This window comes from Ovis aries, chromosome 15, assembly GCF_016772045.2.
Source record: "Ovis aries strain OAR_USU_Benz2616 breed Rambouillet chromosome 15, ARS-UI_Ramb_v3.0, whole genome shotgun sequence".
Classification (NCBI taxonomy): Eukaryota; Metazoa; Chordata; class Mammalia; order Artiodactyla; family Bovidae; genus Ovis; species Ovis aries.
Window position 1 is genome coordinate 40,094,695 of NC_056068.1, and position 20,400 is coordinate 40,115,094.

Genomic DNA, 20,400 nt, shown 5'->3' on the forward strand with positions numbered 1-20,400 from the left:
TGGGCTAGTAGCTTAACCTCTCCGTGCCTCGGTTGATTCATGCATAAAATGGGGATAATAATAGAACCTATTTCACGGTGACTCATAGGGTTTGGCAGAATTAAATGAGTCAACACACATAAGACCCTGGAACATAATAAGCTCTATATAAATGTTCACTCTTATTATTACAAATCATAGGCAGGGATGAGAGCTACAGCCAAAACACATTTCCCAATGTCTTATTTGCAAAATGGGTCAAAAGGAACAGTAGAAATAGTAGTCATAACAACAACTAATATTAAGAGCTTGTGTGCCAGGTCCCAAGCTAAGTTTCTGACATGAATCAGCTTATCCATTATTAACAACATTAGAGATGGGTACTAAGTTCATCCCATCCTTTCTGCAGAGGGGAAAACTGAGGTTTAGAGAAATGAAGTGACTTGCCCAGGGTCACCAAGCTCATAGGTGTGTCTCCCTCTAGGGCACTGAGCTGGGCACAGGAGGACAGGGGTCCCCAGAGGCTTGACTGAGAGCCCTTTGAAAGCAGAAACACACTGTCTTGTTCCCAGGGGGAGCCAGGGTCACCAGCCTATTCAAGGACCAGGCCACAAGAAAAAGCCAGGACTCGTTTGCAGCCCCCTCACTGGGTCCCCCTCAGCCAGGCCGGCCACCAGTGGCTGTGCTCCACAGCCTGGTCCGGGTATTGCTCTTAGGGAGTGACCTAAGCCCTGAGGAAGGCAGCTGTTGGAATGTGATGGGAGGATGCAGAGACTCGTGAGTCATTTCACTCCCCCCCCCTCGCTGTGGTCCTGGATACAATTTATTACACTGGACTTTCGGCTCCTGGTTGGCTGGGGGTTGGTGGAGCAGTCATCCCTAAAAGGAAATCAATCTGTTAGCTGGTCCCATCTCTCCCTGCCGTAGGGGCTGGAGGCAGAAGGACACTGGCAGGACCCAGCTGTTTCCGGGTCTGGAGGGATTCAAGGAGGCTTGTGGGATGCTCAGCAAGACCCTGGCTTCAGCCATCCACTGGGGGATGTTCTCCTGTAATTTTCTCTACCAATGAGAAATCTGGGCCCTCTGCAGCACAGAGCATCCATTCCAGAAGGGTGTGAAATCTCTACATATTTATCCTGAAAGTTGAAGGGAGAAAACAAAAACCCTTCCCTCAGAGAACAGGGATAGGGGGCCTGGGAGTAGACAGTTAAGATCATACAGAATTTTGCCTTGAAATCCAGAACATTCTATCTATACTAGAAGTCTGAGAGCTAAAATTGTATGGCCAAGGAAAAGCATTTCCAATAAAACTACAGTTCAGGACAACTTTAGTTTTTCTTCCCAAGTATTTCCTTTTTAGTGAGCAATTTGGTAATAACCAACAAAATTCAAACAGAACAAATTTTTGACTCAGCAATTTCACCTCTAAGAATTCACTGTACAAATAAACAGATACAGAATGTTTTCATTTGCAAGCCTTTACAATGCAGCATTTGGAGTAGCAAAATACTACAAAAAAATTAAATGTCCATTGATAGGGAACTGCTTAAATGTTAACAGTGGCACATCCAGACAGTGTATAAAAATGTTTATTAAAAAAATAATAAATCCATATGTGAAAGATACTCAAGATAAATGAGTATGTGAAAAGTATAAACTGCTGAATGCTCTTTTGGAGAAGGCAATGGCACCCCACTCCAGTACTCTTGCCTGGAAAATCCCATGGATGGAGGAGCCTGGTAGGCTGCAGCCCATGGGGTCGCCAAGAGTCGGACACGACTGAGCGACTTCACTTTCACTTTTCACTTTCATGCATTGGAGAAGGAAATGGCAACGCACTCCGGTGTTCTTGCCTGGAGAATCCCAGGGATGGGAGAGCCTGGTGGGCTGCCGTCTATGGGGTCACACAGAGTCGGACACGACTGAAGCGACTTAGCAGGAGCAGCAGCATCTGAACGCTCTTTCCAGCTATTCCAGGGAAAGCATAAACATATGCTTCATAAGACAATACCTGACACCGCACTATCATCATCAGATTCACTGTCATCTCGAAAGCCTGAGAGCTGGAAAGGAAATGGGCCCTTCCTTACTTTCCAGTTCATATATTTCTTGCCTCTTTGAATTTTTTTTATCATAAATATCTTTAGTTTAATAAACACAGAAGCAATAATATCATCTGGCCATACATACGAGGTAAGTTCCATGGGAGACAAGACACAGCTATCCCTATGGCCTTGACAGTGTCTCCCAGGGACGCATATATATGGAATGCCCCCTGGGGATCAGGCCCCGCTTTAAACACTTTGCAAGTACCAGTTCGTTTAACCCTCATGACGCCTCTGTGAAGTGGGTACTAGTAACATCCCATTTCACAGATGAGGAAACTGGGGCTCAGAGAGACTCCCTGGTTGCACACCCACTGTGTAGTAGGACCAGGGAGTCTGGCAGGCTCTAGAGCCAGAAACCTCCCGACTGGGTTGCCTCTTAATAAATGTTTGTTGAACAAAGAAATGGACAAACTAGAAAAGATGCCACCACCTTTAAGGCCAGAGAAACTGTAAATCATTAGCCACTTACTATTGATACTGTTTTATTCATCACTGCTAATTATTATTATTGGCGAAAGAAAAACTATTCAGAAAAGTGAAAGTCGCTCAGTTGTGTCTGACTCTTTGCAACCTCATGACTGTAATCCAGTCCATGTAATTCCACGGACTGGAATTCTTTGATAAGAATACTGGAGGGGGTAGCCATTCCCTTTTCCAGGGGATCTTCCCGACCCAGGGATAGAATCTGGGTCTCCCACATTGCAGGAGGATTCTTTACCATCTGAGCCACGGAAGCTATGCAGAAAAAGCCAGTTGTTTTAGAGTGAGTGATGCACTGAATTTGAATATGAAGAAACAAATTATGCTCCCTGCTCTACCACCTAGCAGCTGAGAGACCTTGGACAAGCCACTTCACCTCTCTGAGCCCCAGTTTCCCCACCTGTAAAATGTACATGACAGGATCTCCTATGGTTATTGCAAGGATTAAATGCAACATCATACATGAAAGCCCCTCTGTGCTGGACATACCTTGGATACGTGAAAAAATAGGAAAAGATGTTGAGGATGGAATAAACTATGCTCAGAGCACCGCCAAGCCAACCCTCATCTTTTTCAACCTGCTAAGTTTTTTAAGTGAGCTGAAAAACTTATTCATATATACACCAATGATCTGAGGAGAAAATCAGGGTTTTAATTGTTCTGATCCTGCCTCTAGAATATTGATTTAGGACATTTAATACCATCTCCAAATGCCAGGCTTAATTTGCATCAAGTTGGAAGCCGGGTTGCTAAGCGGTAGATGTTGATCTTAGGCAGGGGCTTGGGAAAGCCAGCAGCCCACCTTCCTGCTGGCCCACGGCCAGCCAAGAGCTGGCTTCACCTGGGACTCCGGAGAACAGGCATGCTGAGGAGGCGGCATCTTTGATGGATTTTCACCGTTTAATTAAAGTGCAGCTGGGGCCTGGGGCCAAGCTGTACCTTTCAGCAAGATATTTATCACAGGCTGCACAAGCAGTCTGTGTATCTGAGGCCATTTGGCCAGGGCAGAGCCTGACTTTGACCTGGCCTCTCCTCATCCAGGAAGCCTGTGCTCCTGCCTTTTGGAGGCCCTGGGGCTCTTTTTCAGAAGCTCCATTCTCCAGACACTAAACCCTGCCTCCAGGTGTATCTCAAATTACAATTCCAACACCAGCCAATGGCTCCCAGAGCCCTGGAAGAGCTGCTCCACAAAACATCCCAGGCCGCTCAGCTGGTCTTCAGCAAACTCATTTAGTGCTCTGAGCCCACCCTCAGCACTTCATTTACCATCCGGGGGCTGCAGAAAGTCCATTCATTAAAGTCTGATTCAAAGTCTCCTTTTTCATTATAATTATTATGGAAAACTTCAAATAGACTCCAAAATGAGAGACTAGTACCACAGTCCTCCACGGACTCATCACCATCCTACAACTGGCAAATCATGGTCACTTCTCCACCAACATTGTATGATTGGAAGCAAATCCTAGACATTCGATCATGTTGTCCATAAACATTCAGGATGTATTTTGAAACTATAAGGAAGGAGTTTTTTTCTTTTTTAATATGGCCATCCTACAAATTAACAATGATTCCTTAGTGTCATCACATCCCCAGTGTTTACATTTTCCCCACTGTCTCATAAATGACAGAAAGTTTGGATCTTAGAAGCAAGATCCAAACACGGTTCTGGCTGGGTTTTGAATGGGACCTACAGTGTGTCTGGCTTTCTCATTTTCTCTTCCCTTCAGCCCCCACCTTGTACCACGGGGTTTTGCGTAAGGGCCTTTCGGAGCCCAGAGACACTGCTTACTTACGTGGCCTTGGACACATAACCAGCTTCCTTGCCTGGAAAATGGGACCAGTAATAATTCCCTATCTCCTGGGTAATTGTGACGATTAAATAAAGCAGAACATGTAAAATGCATAGAGCCATGTCTGGAACACAGCAAACACTCAATATCTGTTCTCATGGTTATTGTTTTCTGAAGATAGCAACTTTGACAGAATTCCCAAGCACAGCAACCAGGCAGCCACATACAGTTATAGGTGGGAAGAAAACAGAAAAAACTGGTGCAGTCCACCACATTTTTCTCAGGCTTTGAGCCACTGTTCATGGTGAGGAGGTAGAATGTGCTGATGTAGAGTCAGTCTTTGGTCCCAAACTGCCAGGGTTCAAATCTCATGTCTTCCACTTGCTAGCAGTGGCATAATGACGGATACACTTGCCAAAGCTCATTTCCTTTCCCTCCGGGCAGACAACTCAGCTGCTCTGTCTCACGGCCTCTCACATGGAGGTCTGGCCCCATAACTGAGTTCTGGCCAGTGGTAAGTGGACAGAAGTGATCATGTAGGTGTCTGACCCATAAAAACCTCCCACTGCAGTCCTAGTCTCTCTCTCACCAACTGGGTGACTGATGAGGGTTCAAAGAACCTGGAAGAGGCAGAGCCATAGGGGTAAGGGGTCTGGGATCACTGAATGACCGTGTGGAGGGCAATTTAGTCAAGAACGCTGCCACTGGGTTCTGTTATAAACAAGAAATACATTTTTACGTGTTAAGCTTCTGAGAAATGGGGGCTTATCTATTACCGCTGCTAGTGGCAATGGCACCCCACTCCAATACTCTTGCCTGGAAAATCCCATGGACGGAGGAGCCTGGTAGGCTGCAGTCCATGGGGTCGCTAAGAGTCAGACACGACTGAGCGACTTCACTTTCACTTTTCACTTTCATGCATTGGAGAAGGAAATGGCAACCCACTCCAGTGTTCTTGCCTGGAGAATCCCAGGGATGGGGAAGCCGTCCATGAGTCCATGAGGTCACAGAGTCGGACACGACTGAAGCGACTTAGCAGCAGCAGTGTTACCTTAAGTAGTATACTAGCCTTGACCTTGAGCAAGTTACCTGGCCTATCTGTCCCTTACTTTCCACATCTGTTAACGGGCAAAGATGCTAATAATACCCATTTCATAGCGTTGTTACGAAGATCCAATAAGGTAATGTACGTAAAGCATCTACTGCATTCTCTGGCCCATAACAGCACAAAGCTCTTATGTAATTGTTGTCATTGTTATGTTAATATTATTATTTGAAAAGTAATGTAATACCAAGAATTTCCACATTTCACTTAAATGGACATGTTCTAAATCTTTGCTGGTTTTCTGGCATATTTTTTCTTTAACAATTTGGGGCTAAAATTGTATTCCAGCCAAACAATTTCTCATTTAATAATGCAAATCAGCGGTGTAATAGGATGATGACAATTTGCTTCACAGGAAATAGTTCAGAAATACAATCATTCTACAAGATGAAGATGCACCTAGTACAAGGTGTGGCATGTCTCCTGGGCTCCCAGCCAACATCTGAAACATGGGAGGGTGAGACTTCGCCAGGCTTCCCCTTTCTGCATGAGCAGGCAGAACTCCCATCCTGCTCAGGACAAAGGAGATGTGCATTGAACTCCATGGAATTTTATAAGCCTAAGTGCCCAGGAAGACCTACAAGTGGCCAAAAAGCACGTGGAAAGAGGCTCGACGTCATTAGCCATTACGGAGATGCAAATAAAAACCACAATGAGACCCACCGGAAGGGCTACAGTCAAAAACACAGATAACAAGCAGGGCTGGCGAGGATGTGGAAGCATTAGATCCCTCATACACTGCTGGTGAACAGGTAAAGCGGTGCAACCTGGCAGTTCTTCAACATGTTAAGCATAGCGTCAGCATAAATGCCAGCAATGGCACTCCGAGGTTTATACCCAAGAGAAATGAAAACATGCCCACACAAAAACTTAATCTGAAAATTGACAGCTACATTCTTCGTAATAGCCAAAAAACTACAAACCATGCAAATGCCTATCAACTGATGAATGGATAAACAAAACGCAGTGTGTCTATGTAATAGAAGATTGTTTAGTCATGAAAAGGAATGCGGTGCTGATACAAGCCGCAACATGGACGGACTTTGAAAATAGGTGAAAAAAGTCAGTCACAAAAGACCACATATCACAGAACTCCATTTCTATGCAATGCCCTGAACAGGCAAATCTGGAGAGACAGAATATATGATGGTTACCTGGGAGGAGGAGAATGGAGAGGAGAGGGGGAGAGATTGCTAACAGGTACAGGTTATCTTTTGGGGGCAGTGAGACTGTTCTAAACTGAACTGAACTGAATGTTCCAAAACTGTTTATATCAATGGTTGTATAAGTTTGAATATACTAAAAACTACTGCGTTATACCACTTAAATGAGTTAACTGTATCTCAATAAAGCTGCAGTATTTTTTTGAAGTGCCCACTCTTTCACATAAACCAGACCACCTCTCCTCTGGACTCGAGCTGTCATCAGAAACCAGAGCACTTTCTCACCTCATCAGAAGCCTTTGAGAATTATGTGCCCTGTGTTAAAATCCAGGTGCATCTCTGTGCACAATTTACAGTGCCATGACCCACACGTATTAATGAGTCTGAAGCTCAGGGGAGAGGTCACGGTAGCTTGGGCAGTTACCAGCACATCCAGGCAGGAGATGCAATTGTCATCCACACTTCCATGAAAACTGATGATCCAACACAACTGTCCAACCCTAGTGATACAAGCAAGGTGTGTTTGAGGTTTGATTTGTTTGGTTTTCGGGGGTTTTTTCCCATTTAAGAACATAAGCGAGACCATGAATCACACTTCCAAGAACCAGAAATGCTGAAAGGGCTAGGTAGCTGGGAGCCCAAATTACTTAAATTGATGTCGTATCATCTGAAAAGCTGATGTTCAAGCCTCACAAACTGAATGACAATTGCTATCTATCTAATTCATGGCCCTGGACTCCTGTTTTCCACCGGCTCCAACACCAATTTAAGCAATTCTGAACTTTGATCTCCGCAGCAGAATGTCTCAGATTTATTGAAGTGTCAGGTCCCAATTGTGCTAACATCCACCCCTGGCAGGGCCATTACAAGGTGTGAAATCTGGGTGCCCCTCACCCCAGCCAAGTTCAGCACAGGAACAATCAGAAGGAATCAACCTGCCTCTCCTGACCATCATGGAAGCCTTGTAATTCACCATAATGACAGGTGTGGAGGAAAAGCAGGTGAAGGGATCATGCTGTTCTCCAGGCGCTTGGACGTGCACTGGAGGGGCTGCTGAGCCTCGCCACCCTCAGCCAAGAGGCAGCTGCTTCTCCTTGCAAGGGGCTACCTCGGGACTTGCCTGTATCCTGAGTTGTTTAAGGTGGAATTGTGTTACTCTTCTTCTGCCTTTTGCAAACAGCATCAAAACTGTCAGTTCCAACTGCCCCTGTTTCTCCCAACTGTCATCATTAACTAGCTGTCATCTGCAGCTCGACCCACCAGGGCTGGGAGCCCAGGATAGCTCAGCCTTATGTTAAGTCAGGAACCCCCTACCCTACCCCGAGAGGAAAGTTTATTTCCAAGCCTGGAGTCTAGGGGAGGTACGTGAGGCAAAACCCAGGCGTCCTGTGAGCCTTGGCAGCCTCCCCCGCCTACCTCTACTCCAGGGGAAGTGGTGAACCCTGAGTCCACACCAAGCACTAGACTGTCTCTGCTCTTTACCTCCTCAGCCACGGTCCTGACTAGCCTGTTTAAGTTCCTCCTGGAGGAGGGCATGGCAACCCACTCCAGTATCCTTCCCTGGAGAATTCCATGGACAGAGGAACCTGGTGCACTACAGTCCATGGGGTCACAAAGAGTCAGACAGGACTGAGCGACTAACACAAGTTCCTCCAGCTTCCACTGCCAAGACCCTGAATCGCAGACCTGATCTGGATGAGCCTCCCTAATTCAGGACTCAGACACCCAGTGGATGCTAAGAATCTCTATATCCTGCCACCTCGGTGCCCACCACAACAGACCAGGAGTGCCCTTGCCCCTGAAACTGGGTGACTGGGCTTGCAGACCCTCTTCCTGAACTCCTCTCCCACTTCCCCTCCCCACAGGAAGCAGTTCCCTCCCAGCACGCCCCGTAGCCAAAGTCACGTTGGCCAACACAAAAACTGCTTTAGGAATAATGGTTTTGAATGAAAAGTCAGTGTACACTATGACTGGCAGATTACCTATTCTGCCAATAAATGTTTCCTGGGAAAACACAAGCGCAGGGCCTGCTCCACGAAGCCCCTTAGGGTCATCGGGAGCCCTGCAACCTGAGTTTACGGCACTGAGGGAGCAGACAGGGGCTGGCAGCCTTGCCCGTTTATCACCCAGCATCCTCATCCCCAGGAGATCCGCTGCATCAACCCCGGCTCCTTGGTGTCAGGTTGTATTTCACAGCATAAAGAGGGGAGTTGCCTCTGGATTTTAAAAGCGATAAGGGGATGAGTGAAGAAAATAGGATATGACTCAGTGATGAAATAAATGCCTGCAACACATCACTACTAAGGGAGGGTGCCTGCCTCCACAAGTAACTCCCAGAAATACCCCCTAGGGTGGTAGGTGTGATAATTACGTGCTCCAACTGGCTCCGATCCATTCTTAGGAGATGAAATGGGACACCTGACTACTGCCTTCTGTGCAGGTTGAGGATCCAACCCCAGAGGCAACAGCCAGGCCCATTCTGTCAAAATCCAACCTGAAACTCAGAAGGCTCCCAAATCCCATCCCTTCTCTTGCCAGCCTATGGGTTTCTTCCTTTGGCGTCTTGAAGCACTGTATCTCCTAAGGGGTCCTTCAACCCCAACTCAAATCTGTCTGCTGTAGCATTCAGCCCACTGTCTTGATTTCTTCCCATCTGTCTGTGGCCACCAAATTGGGGGTGAGGGGGCAAGTCCAAGAATTCAGAGATTAGGAGGTAAGAGGAAGTAATCAAGGGAAGGAGAGACTTATTAAACAAACCTCCACTGGGTCTCACAGAAGCCTAGGGAGAACTCAGAGTAGGGTAGGAAGTGACAGCTCTGACTTCAAGGATGACTATTCCCAAGGCAGCCCCTCCTCGGGTCGTGTTAGAAGGACAAGCACTGAGGCTGAGGGCCAGGCCATAAAAGCATAAAGAATGGCCATAAGAGAATGTTGTGAAGTGAAGACCTGCCTCTAGCAGAGCTTACCTTGTGCATGTTAGTGGCCAGGCTGGAAATCTGTGCTCTCCTGACCCATTACTCTCCCATCCCACCCCACCCCACCCTACCGGTGACCGGTCCTCCCAGGACCAGAATATTTCAGCCTAACAACGTTGGTTTCACTTTCAAGCAAACTACCAGGAAGACCACCAGATCCAAAAGCAGTCATGTCACCTGGTTACCAATTATAAGTTGGTAAGCAAGTCAACTGTTACCATTTGACCCTGTAATTATACTTCTGGGGCTCCAGGCAAAAAAATTATTCTGAATATTTTTTTTTAACTTATGCATTATTTCTAGAAAAATAAAAGCACCAAAAGAAATGGTTAAATAAGCAATAGGACATTCACTATTATGAATGCAATATTATGCACCAATTAAAAGCATGGTTAATAAAATCTAATAAGATGAAAAATATTTATAATAAATTAAAATAAAGATACAGAATTTTTGTCTATATAATAAAGACGGTATGGGCTTTCATGGGGTCACAAGAGAGTCAGACATGACTGAGTGACTAAACAACAGAAATGGCACAGTTACAATTATAAAAAAGAAAAAATTTATAAAGAAAAAAAATAGAAAAAATAAACCAAAATCCTAATGATTGCTTTTGAGAATTAGAACATTGCATGATTATTTTCTCTATTTTCCCATAAATCCCATAAGCACAGGTTAATTTTATAATGGAGAAGAAAAAAAAATAACTTTTATTTAAAAAGTCAGGAGCTAAGTAATTTGGTTTCTTCTCCCTTTCCCCAAGAGAGTGTGTGGTAGTTAAGGATATTTCAGTTTAATATCTGTTTAATATCAGTTTAAACTGATTAAGCTCACTGCTTCTTCCATCCATGGCCTAGCCATTTCCCTAAGGCTGGTTGGAAGGAAAGCCAACGACACTGGTCACAAGTGGGTTTCTCTAAGGCTGTAGCAGGCGGGTATGTTCAGAGAAAACAGGATTATCACTTAGAAATGCTAATAGAGCCAGATGTCAAATGAGTGCGAGAGTGATCGCACACCACACAGACAGCTGTCCCAGGCCTGAACAAGGTGGCAGTGACTGTGATTGGGAGCGAGGCTGGGCTCAGGGAGGTTCCTTCTCCTGGTGGGCTAGAGTCGGGAGTTGTCGCGCTGGAGCTCCCTTGCTGAGACGCAGTGGTAGAGGCAGGGCCCTGGCTGATTTTCGGATCTCCCGAGTTCTCACTTAGTGAGTAAATGAAGCTAGAAGGGACCAACAGGGTGAGGGCACGGGGCTGACTCGGGGGAATGAAAGGGATTCTGAATCTCCCTTGCAAGAGCTTCTGTCTGAACATTGCTCTCATCTTTCCCAAATTGCAAATAGGCTATTTCTCCTCTGGTCTTTCTTCCTTTAAGCACTTTAACATGAACATGTGAAATGTCATTTCCACAAAGCAAGCTTTTCTGTATGAAAACAAAGAACCCTGGCCTGTCACCACCCTTGACCAGTGGGCCTCCTCTCAGGCTCCCTGCTGCCACCGACCAATCCATGCCCACTGGTTCTCGGACCCACTCCTCCAGTCTCAGGGGCCTTTGTGTGCTTGTGAAATAACAGAGCTAAGTGACGTCTTCCCACAAAAGGGTAAAGAGATTCCTGAGGGGAGGGAGGAGGCTGTTTTCTAAGCTCCCTCCCCCTGGCCCCTGCCCACCCCCCAGCAGGCAAGAAGTAAAGGCCTGGGTGGAATCAGAGCACCAGAAGAGTCATCAAAGCTTAGAGCAGAGTTCAAAGTAACCTGGGCATCTTATTCCCACTGACAGTTCAGGTAGTTAGCACGGTTTTACAGAGTGCCTGTTAAGTGCCAATGCTGTGCCGGGCACGTGGGGTACAATATGAGCAGCATAAACAACGCCTGCCCTCTGGAGTCTACAGAGAAGAGAGAAAAGAAAGAATGAGGCCACCTTGTCCTGCAGGCCTGGTCCTCAGGGAAAGGCCCTCATCTGGGCTTCCCACTGACTGCAAAGCTAGAGAACATATTGAACACGTAACAGAACATTTACATTTTTAAAGGATTCTACTTTTATTTTGTAACATATTTTTGAAGTCTTTTATTATTAAAATTGTCATAACTTTCCCCAACTGTGTTCTTTTTTCCATGACAGGGAGTCACTTACAAATGTCTACAGGATTTCATCTCTCCTCCTGTACTAATGGCTAAAACAAAATTATGAACTGCGCTTGTTAACCAAATGGAGATATTCCCTGAGACAAGGAGACAGATTCCTAATATGGAGGTGTCCTTGGGCTGCGGCCCACTTATCCTGGTTTCCATCTCCTCCTCCCGACACAGAGGTGCCTTCATTAGTGGAGGAAAGAAAGAGGTCTTTGTGATGATGTCACTCCCAGACCACCCGACATAGACAATAAATGAACAATGAATCTGAGAGAAGCCTGGTGAAATGAGAGCTCAGAAGTCATCAAATACCAGACCTGCAAGGGGCTAAAAAGGTTACTTAGCCTAATTACTTATGTTAGAAATGAGCAAAGGGGAAGAGACTTGTCTAAGATTACACAGCCAGTTCGTGGGGGGCTGTTTTCACCAAGAAAAATAGGGAGAAATTCATTCCATAGAAATTGCAATATCATTATGTGTTAAATGCTATAGCAGGCAGGACAGGCACAGGAACACTCTCATCACAGTGTGACATGCACAGCCACAAAGGTGGCAATGCAGCGTGCCATCGTACACAGGCAAGGTAGTATGGAATCACAGAGAAGGAAGTATCTCACTCTTCCTATTGGATCTATAGCAGGCCTCAAGCAGGACGGGATATCTGAGTTGGGTCTCAATGACTGAATAGGAAATTGTTGCATAGAGAAGGGAAGAAGGTCATTCCAGAAACATGGAACAGCATGTATAAAGGTGCAAACACGTGGAAGAACATGACGTGTTCGGGGGATGAAGAGCAGGTTCAAATGGCTAAAATGGAAACTTCCTGAAAAGGAAATTAAGAAGACTAAGACAAAGAAGGTAGACCACAGAGCAACTGTGAAGGACTTAATGCCATGCTAAGGACTCTGTTGGGGAGATTTTATCTTTGTGCTTAAAAATAAAACAACATATCAGCAAAAGGATGATGCGTGGATTGAACGAAAAAGGACCAGAGACAGGGAGACTAGCCGGGTGGATATGGCAATACTTTAGGTGGAAACTAAAGATGCTCAAGTTTAACAAAATATGCAGTCCCGAAGAAGACAATGAGGTCTGGATTAAAACAGAAATATTTGGCTGGCAGTATCAGCAGGACTGCATGAGAGATGGTTGGATGTGGGGATGAAACAGAGCAGAGGCAGGCGAGCTACTGCCATGCCCACATCCAGCCTCCACCTGAGTCTGCACAGCCCCGGGATGACGAATGAGACTCACGTTTTATAAGTGACTGAAAAAGGACAAAAGAGGACTATTTTGTGACATAAGTATGTGAAATCCATAATTTATGAAATCATGAATTAATTATGAAAAATATGAATATTATGAAATGTGAAACTTCAATGTCCATAACTATATTTTTATTGAAACACACCACACTTGTTCATTTACCTATCATCTGTGGCCTCAAAGGCAGAGCTGAATAGAGACCAGAGGGCCAGCAACATCTAAAATATTTACCATCTGCCTCTTAAAAAAAAAGATGCTGACCTCTGAAACAGAGGACAACTGCAACATTTCCACCTCAGCTGGTAGAATGGTGAGAGAGAGGCAGCAGATCTGGGCAAGTGGGACACACAACAATTCCATCACGGGCATGCCGAGTCTGAGCATCCCGGACACAGCCAGGAGACAGGGGGAAGATGAATCTGGATACGGACGAAAGATCTGGAGTGGAGATGTGGATTGGGAACCATCCATTGGCAGGTGGTTGCCAAAACCATGGGATTAGGTAAGAGAATCCATGGAGGGGAAAACAGAAAGAAAGGGCAAAGCAGCTCCCCTGGGAAATGCTACTGAGAGGGAAACAAATACTGAAAGCCTGAAAAGAAGTCCAATAAAGTAAAATAAAGGCACAGGGAACAATTCACTGTGGATAAGATCAAGAAAGAGATAATTTTAAGGGAAAGAAAAAGTTGAATAATACGAATGCCACCAAGAGCCCAAGTAGAATGAGGATTGACAAGGAGGCAGTGGATTCTGGAGACATTAGTCAGTGAAGTGTTCAATTCAGTCGCTCAGTCGTGTCCGACTGTTTGCAACCTAGTGGACAGCAGCACACCAGGCTTCCCTGTCCATCACCAACTCCTGGAGCTTGCTCAAACTCATGTCCATCAAGTCGGTGATGCCATCCAACCATCTCATCCTCTATCATCCCCCTCTCCTCCCGCCCTCAATCTTTCCCAGCATCAGGGTCTTTTCCAATGAGTCAGTTCTTTGCATCAGGTGGCCAAAGTATTGGAGTTTCAGCTTCAGCATCAGTCCTTCCAATGAATATTCAGGACTGATTCCTTTAGGATGGACTGGTTTGATCTCCTTGCAGTCCAAGGGACTCTCAAGAGTCTTCTCCAACACCACAGTTCAAAAGCATCAATTCAGTGAAGTGTAACTCATGGAAATAAATTCTCCAATCAACTTCTTGGAGTCCATGCCTTCCCAGTTTCCCTCCTATCATGCTGGCCACTCCTTTCCAGCCTCTCTCGCTGGTTCCTCTGCATTTCCCACCTTCTACACGTTGGAGAGTCCTTAGACCTCTTGTATGTCCCATGCTCCTTTGATGATCCCATTCACTCTCCTGGCTTTAAATACACCTACACAGTGTCTCCAGCCCAGATCCCTCTCCAGACTAGACTCCTAAAACCAGCTGTGAACTCAATGTGGCCTCTGGGAAATCCAAGAGGCACCTCGAATTAAATAGATCCAACACAGAGTCCTGCCCTTTCTTTCCAAACCAGCTCTTCCTGTAGAATTCTCCAGCTCAGCTAAGTCAGTTCCACCTTTCCAGTTGTTCAAACTCAAACCCCGGAGTCATCTTGATTCTACTCTCTTATCTTCCTTCCAGTGTTTCAATAAATCCTATCCACTATATCTTCAAACTATATCCAGAACTGAATGATCACCCCTCCACTGCTACCACTCAGCACCAGACCACCACGTCTTAGCTGGATCACTACAGCGGCCTCATAGATCATCTCCCTGCTGCCATCCTGCCCCCTTAGCCACTTATCACCATCAGAGCCATCTTGTTAAAACGGAAGCATGATCACACTATTCCTCAGCACAAAAAATCTCTAAGACCTTCCCATGTCACTCTGAGTAAAGGCCTCCAGGACCCTACACAGCCCTTCACTCTAAGTACCCCTGAGACCTCACCACGTTCCACAGTTGTCCTCAACACACCAGGCCCACTGCCATCTCAGGGTCTTGGCATCAGCCATTCCCTCCCCTGCAGTGCTCTTCTCCGAGATACACATACGGCTCTCACTCACTTCCTCAGGACTTTACCCGAGTAAACCCTTCTTGGTGAGGCCTTCTCTAGCCACCCTACTTAAAACTGCCAGCCATCCCCCCTCCCTCACCCCACAACACTCCATCTCCCTTTTCCCTGCTTTATTTTGCTCTACGGCACTAATCACCATTATAATATAACACACAAAGTTTATCCACTCACTATCTTGTTTGTGATCTGTCTTCCCTATTAGAAGGCAAGCTTGTGAGGGCAGGGATTTTTGTGTGTTCTTTCCCTGTCATACCCCAGTACCTAGTGCAATGCCTGGAACATGGTAGGCAACTCAATATATAATTGGTGAAAGAATGGGAAGTGACTAGGAGCTAAGAAAGGGGAAGCCGGTACAGATGGCTCTTCCAAGGCCTCTGCTGAGCACCTTGAGAGGAAACCAACATCGGGAGAGTGTCCACAAATGGCAAAGACTCAAGCACACTTGCAGATGTTAGGGGGATTAAGCAGCATGAAAAAGACTGGGGGTATGAGAGAAAGGGTAGGGCTGCACTGAGTCTGGGAAGAATGGAAATGAAGGGCCTCCTGAGCAAGGGAAGAAGGGATCTCCTTGGAAGGGACGAAGACAGGAGGGAACAGGAAAGGAAAGGTTTAGATATAGATGGGACTGGGGGGTAGGGGGTGTGGAGAAAATTCAAAAAGTCCTGGCACTTAAATTTTTTTCTCAAGGGGCATTAGCTATTATTTATATTATTTTCATAAGAGTGGTGTCAGAGGAGAAATTTGCAAGCACAGTGCCTGTTTGTCTTACCAGAAAAGGGCAAGTTACATGGGAGCATGCAATGCAGACAGCTTTTTGTAATACTCTGGGAAAATGGCAAAGCAATGCTAACATACTTCCTTAACAAAAATTGTGGACGAAGGGGGTGTGTCTAGATCTGGCACTGAATTTTCTATCTCAAAGTCTGGGGAAGAGACTGAATGACAAGGGTTTAAACAAGTCTGTTGGAAAATGAGGATGCAAGCTGATTAGGAGAGAAGGGTTGCTCAGCAATACTGAGACTTCCTCTCATGCTAGAAACCAAACATCTACTTCCCCAGTTACACTGGACAGCTTACGGGAGCCAAAATGGTACAGTCTGGGCATCAGACAAAATATAAAAACTCTAAGGATAATAAATAAGTGGATAAACTAAAGGAATAACCATTGCTGCAGGACAAATTTAGGGCACCTTCAGCTGGCAGATACCATTCAGGATGGTGTTCTTGGAAAGAGCAAGTCTTGAAGACAGATCTGGAGGAAGGAAGGTGAATGGTGACCCTTTGGCAAGTAGACTCTGAAAGGCGAACCTAAGAACCTACACAGAAGGTTCTTTACCACGTTAGTTTTAAAATCGCAACTAATTTGTTCCTGTGTTTCCTGTAGGGACTCGGACTGAAAAGACAGGAAACCAGAGGGCCATGAAGTTCATCTGCAAGAACCAGCTACAGGAAAAGAGGATGTTTGGAAGGGTCAAGGGACCCCACAAAGCAGGTCCACTTGGAGAAAGTGAAGAGCCACCATCCCTGACTCCTCCTGGCTGCATGAACAGAACAGTAGCAGATACAGAGAAACCAACTTTGGGCTCAATATAAAGTAAACTTTTCTAAAGAGTTGGCAAAGTGGGGTGAGCACTTCTGATAGGTCATGAGCTTCAGTAACTCTGAGTTGCCCAGTCTCAAGCTGGAGAGCCCATGTTGAGAACACCATAGGAAAGTTACAGGGATAGCCTAGAAAAACACTCCCGAAGCCACATGTATTGCACAATATATGTGGCTCACCGGTAAAGAATCAGCCTGGCAAGGCAGAAGACACAGGTTTGATCCCTGGGTCGGGAAGATCCCTTGGAGAAGGAAATGGCAACCCACTCCAGTATTCTTGCTTGGGAAATCCAATGGACAGAGGAGCCTGGCAAGTTATAGTTCATGGGGTCACAAAGTCAGACACAACTTAGCAACTATACAACAACAAAAGCACACTATTCCACAGTGGTTTACCAAAGTAACCACACTTTGGAGGAAACATTTTTAGGGATGTGTTTTGCTGCTTCTCAATTCAATATAGAGAATCAGAAGTCTAGTTCTCTGTGTCATGTTTGATAATTCTCCACTGAGTTTTCATGGTTTAAGATAAGTCAGGAATATGAAACTTATTTTACATATCACCATCACGAATTTAAAAAGGTTTATTCCCAAACCACAGAGGAGTCTGGAAAAAAAAAATCTTTTTTTTTTTTTAAACTAAGCAACTTCTACCTACACACCAATCATTAGGCCTTTTCCCAAACCGTCACTTCATTGCTCAAAACAACATTCAGGGTGCTACATATAACAAATATTGGAGAGGATGTGAAGAAAAGGGAAACCTCGTACACTGCTGGTGGCTATGCAAATTGGTGCGGCCACTTTAGAAAACAGCATGGTGGAGGTTAAGATGCTAAGGCAGGACTGACTCTTTCGACACTACGACTGTGTAGCCCAGCAGGGCTTCTTTGTCCATGGGATTTCCCAGGCAAGAATAATAGAGTGGGTTGCCATTTCCTCCTCCAGGGGATCTTCTCTGCACTGCACCTCTAGCATTGGAAGGCGGAGTCTTTACCACTGAACCACCTGGGAAGCCCCAAAGAGGGAAGGAGGAAGGACAAATAAGAGGTATGGGATTAACAGATACAAACAATTACATATAGACAAGCAACAAAGACATATTGTATAGCACAGGGAAATATACCTCCTATCTTGAAGTAACCTATAACGGAATATAATCTGCAGAAATACTTAGTCACTATCCTGTACACCCAAAACTAACACAGTATTGTAAATCAACTATACTTCAATTAAGGAAAAAAAAAAAAAACAGGATGTAAAATCTGCCCACAGGACAAAATATTTTACATGTAAACTGTCCTGGAAAAAAAGTAAGTTCTCCTCAATTCACCCTGATGGGAAAAAGGAAATGGTTTTTGCAAGAGGCCTTAACTCTAGAGTTCACAGAAGGGTCAGAGCCCAGGATGCTACAGTGTGTGTGTGTCTAATCGAGGTTTCCTCCTAGGGTGCGAGTTTATCATTTTTCACAAGGTGGGACCACTCACTGAAGACTGCCACCGCTCCACTCATTCATTCAGCAAACATTTGGTGCTGATCTACACATTTACAGAGCCCGGCTTAGCCCTGGGGACGGACTAGAGCTCCAGGAGGCCAAGGCTGCAACCGCATACTAGGAAACGATCTGATTTCAAAGACCAATGAAGGCAAAAAGTGAGAGTGACGGCGCCCAGAAAAGTTTCAGCAGAAACTTGGGAACTGCCAGCCTTCGGCGCGGAGAAGGCGGGGACTTCGGGCCTAGGGGAGGCCGCCGCCTCCGGGCTGGAGGGCCCGGCCGCCTCCTCGGCCCGTGGCCCAGTACGGGCGCCTCCTGATCCCAGGCCCGGGCTGCCCCACCCGACCGCCTCGGGGCCCGGGAGGGCAAGCGCCCAGGCGACAGCGAGCCTGGCGGCGGCGAGGACTGGCCCCGCGAGACGTTCCCGGGCAGCGCGCGCCCGCGCCACCGCGCGCCCCCCTCCCCGGCGCCGGGCACCCGCGGCGCGCGCCCGCCCAGCCCCCGGAGCTCCGGCCCCTAGCTTCCCGGCCCTGCCCGGGCCGCACTCACCCTCCTTGGCTTTCTTCCTCCGGGCCAGAGTCCCTCCGAGTTTCCCCAAGAAGGAGTCATCTTTCTTTCGGGACGGGGGCGACTTGGGAGTGGGGGACTTGGGGACAGACGGCGACTTCTGCGGGGAGGTGGCCATGGCGGCAGAGCGGGCGGCCGCGGGCCGGTCGGGACGCGGAGCTGGCGCTGGGCGGACGCGGCGGGCGCGGCGGGACTGAGGCTGCGGCTTTCCAAACGGAAGCGGAATTATTCCAAGCATTCGAGGCAGCTCACGCTCGCCTTTCCCTTCCCTCTCTCCCTCCCTCGCGCCGCCCTCCGCCCTGCAAGGAGCTGAGCGCTCGGGGCCCGCGCCCGCCGCTGCTGGGAGCAGGGAGGATGCCCCAGACCTGCGCCTGGCAGGACGTGGGGTCTCATCTGTTTCGCTGTGTGCGAGCCTCCGGCCTGGGAGCCTTGGAACCTGGAGGCCGCTCTTCCCCGGCTCTGCGCTCGGCACACATCCTCGCTCCAACCCCGAGTTCAGTGATTGCTGAACCGACCCCACCTGCTACTCTGCCTCCCGCTGATTTGGCCCGGCTGCTTGGTGAGGAGCTCGCTTTTCACCTGCTGCATTTCTAACTGTAGTTATTGGGCCCATCTCTTGTGCCCACGGAAAAGAATGAGCTTGCTCTGGAAAGAAAGTGAACCGAAATGTATTCGGGCCCTATCCGAACAGCACATCCAGCTATCAACCTCCTCTTCAACCCCATTCTAGAGTGAGAAGTCTGAAGTTCATGAGCACTCCTCAACACCTAGGGGCATCCATGTTTCTAGCAGTTCAGTGGCTTGTACAAAGGAGGATCCCAAATGTAGGTGGAAATATGAATTGGAAGATGTGGTTGTCGGCTCCTGTGGGGGCTCCAACTCGCCCCCCCCCCCAACTTATGTTGCCTAATTAAAAGCAACAGTGCCAACCACACTCATTTGGGCTAACGGGGTGGGGGGTGGGGCACAAATGTCCCCATTTCAAGGACTCTTGCTGGAAATGATTAAAGGCACGTTTTATAGTGCTTGGCCGAGCTGAGGTTCTCACTTAGACTCCCCTACCTAAATCTGACACACACACACACCCCACACACACACCCTCCTCCCCCCTCCCACCAAATACACACCCACCCACTCAAACCGTTTCCTCCAAGTAGCTACAGCTGATTGATGCTGAGTGATGACATGATTCAAAGGGCCCTAATGCTTGATTGGAGAACAGCCAATCAGATAGACTCCATCAAGAACCTGATCCAAGCTAAACACTGTTGTCAGAAGTCCAGCACTTAGTGATGATTGTGCAGACTCCAGATTGGGGGCATCCATTTTTTAGCCACAGGGAGGCTGATGCCTGGACTTCCCAGGTGGCACTAGTGGTAAAGAACCCGCCTGCCAATGCTGGAGACATAAGAGAGGCAGGTTCAGTCTCTGGGTTGGGAAGATCCTCTGGAGGAGGACATGGCAGCCCACTCCAGTATTCTTGCCTGGAGAATCCCATGAACAAAGGAGCCCGGCGGGCCACAATCTGTGGGGTCATAATGAGTCGGACATGACTGAAGTGACTTAGCTCTCACTCATACTGAAGAGTAGAGAAGCAAAACAATGGAACAAATAAGTGTGTTGGAGAAACCTTGTGGTCTGAATAATGAAGAACCTTGGGAGTAGCTGCCTGGACTTAGAACCTCTTTCAAGGG

The 20,400-nt window shown here is 47.0% G+C and overlaps 1 protein-coding gene across 1 annotated transcript in view; it reads right to left on the reverse strand.

The window, feature by feature from the left end:
* The window catches only part of PARVA (parvin alpha), a 166,818-nt gene extending 147,909 nt beyond the window's left edge, over positions 1-18,909 (reverse strand). The window contains exon 1 of the mRNA XM_015101013.4: positions 18,689-18,909. Coding sequence (XP_014956499.2) covers positions 18,689-18,824 — 136 coding nt within the window. The 5' untranslated portion in view covers positions 18,825-18,909. The remainder of the gene's footprint in view (positions 1-18,688) is intronic.
* Between the last annotated feature and the right edge of the window lie 1,491 nt (positions 18,910-20,400).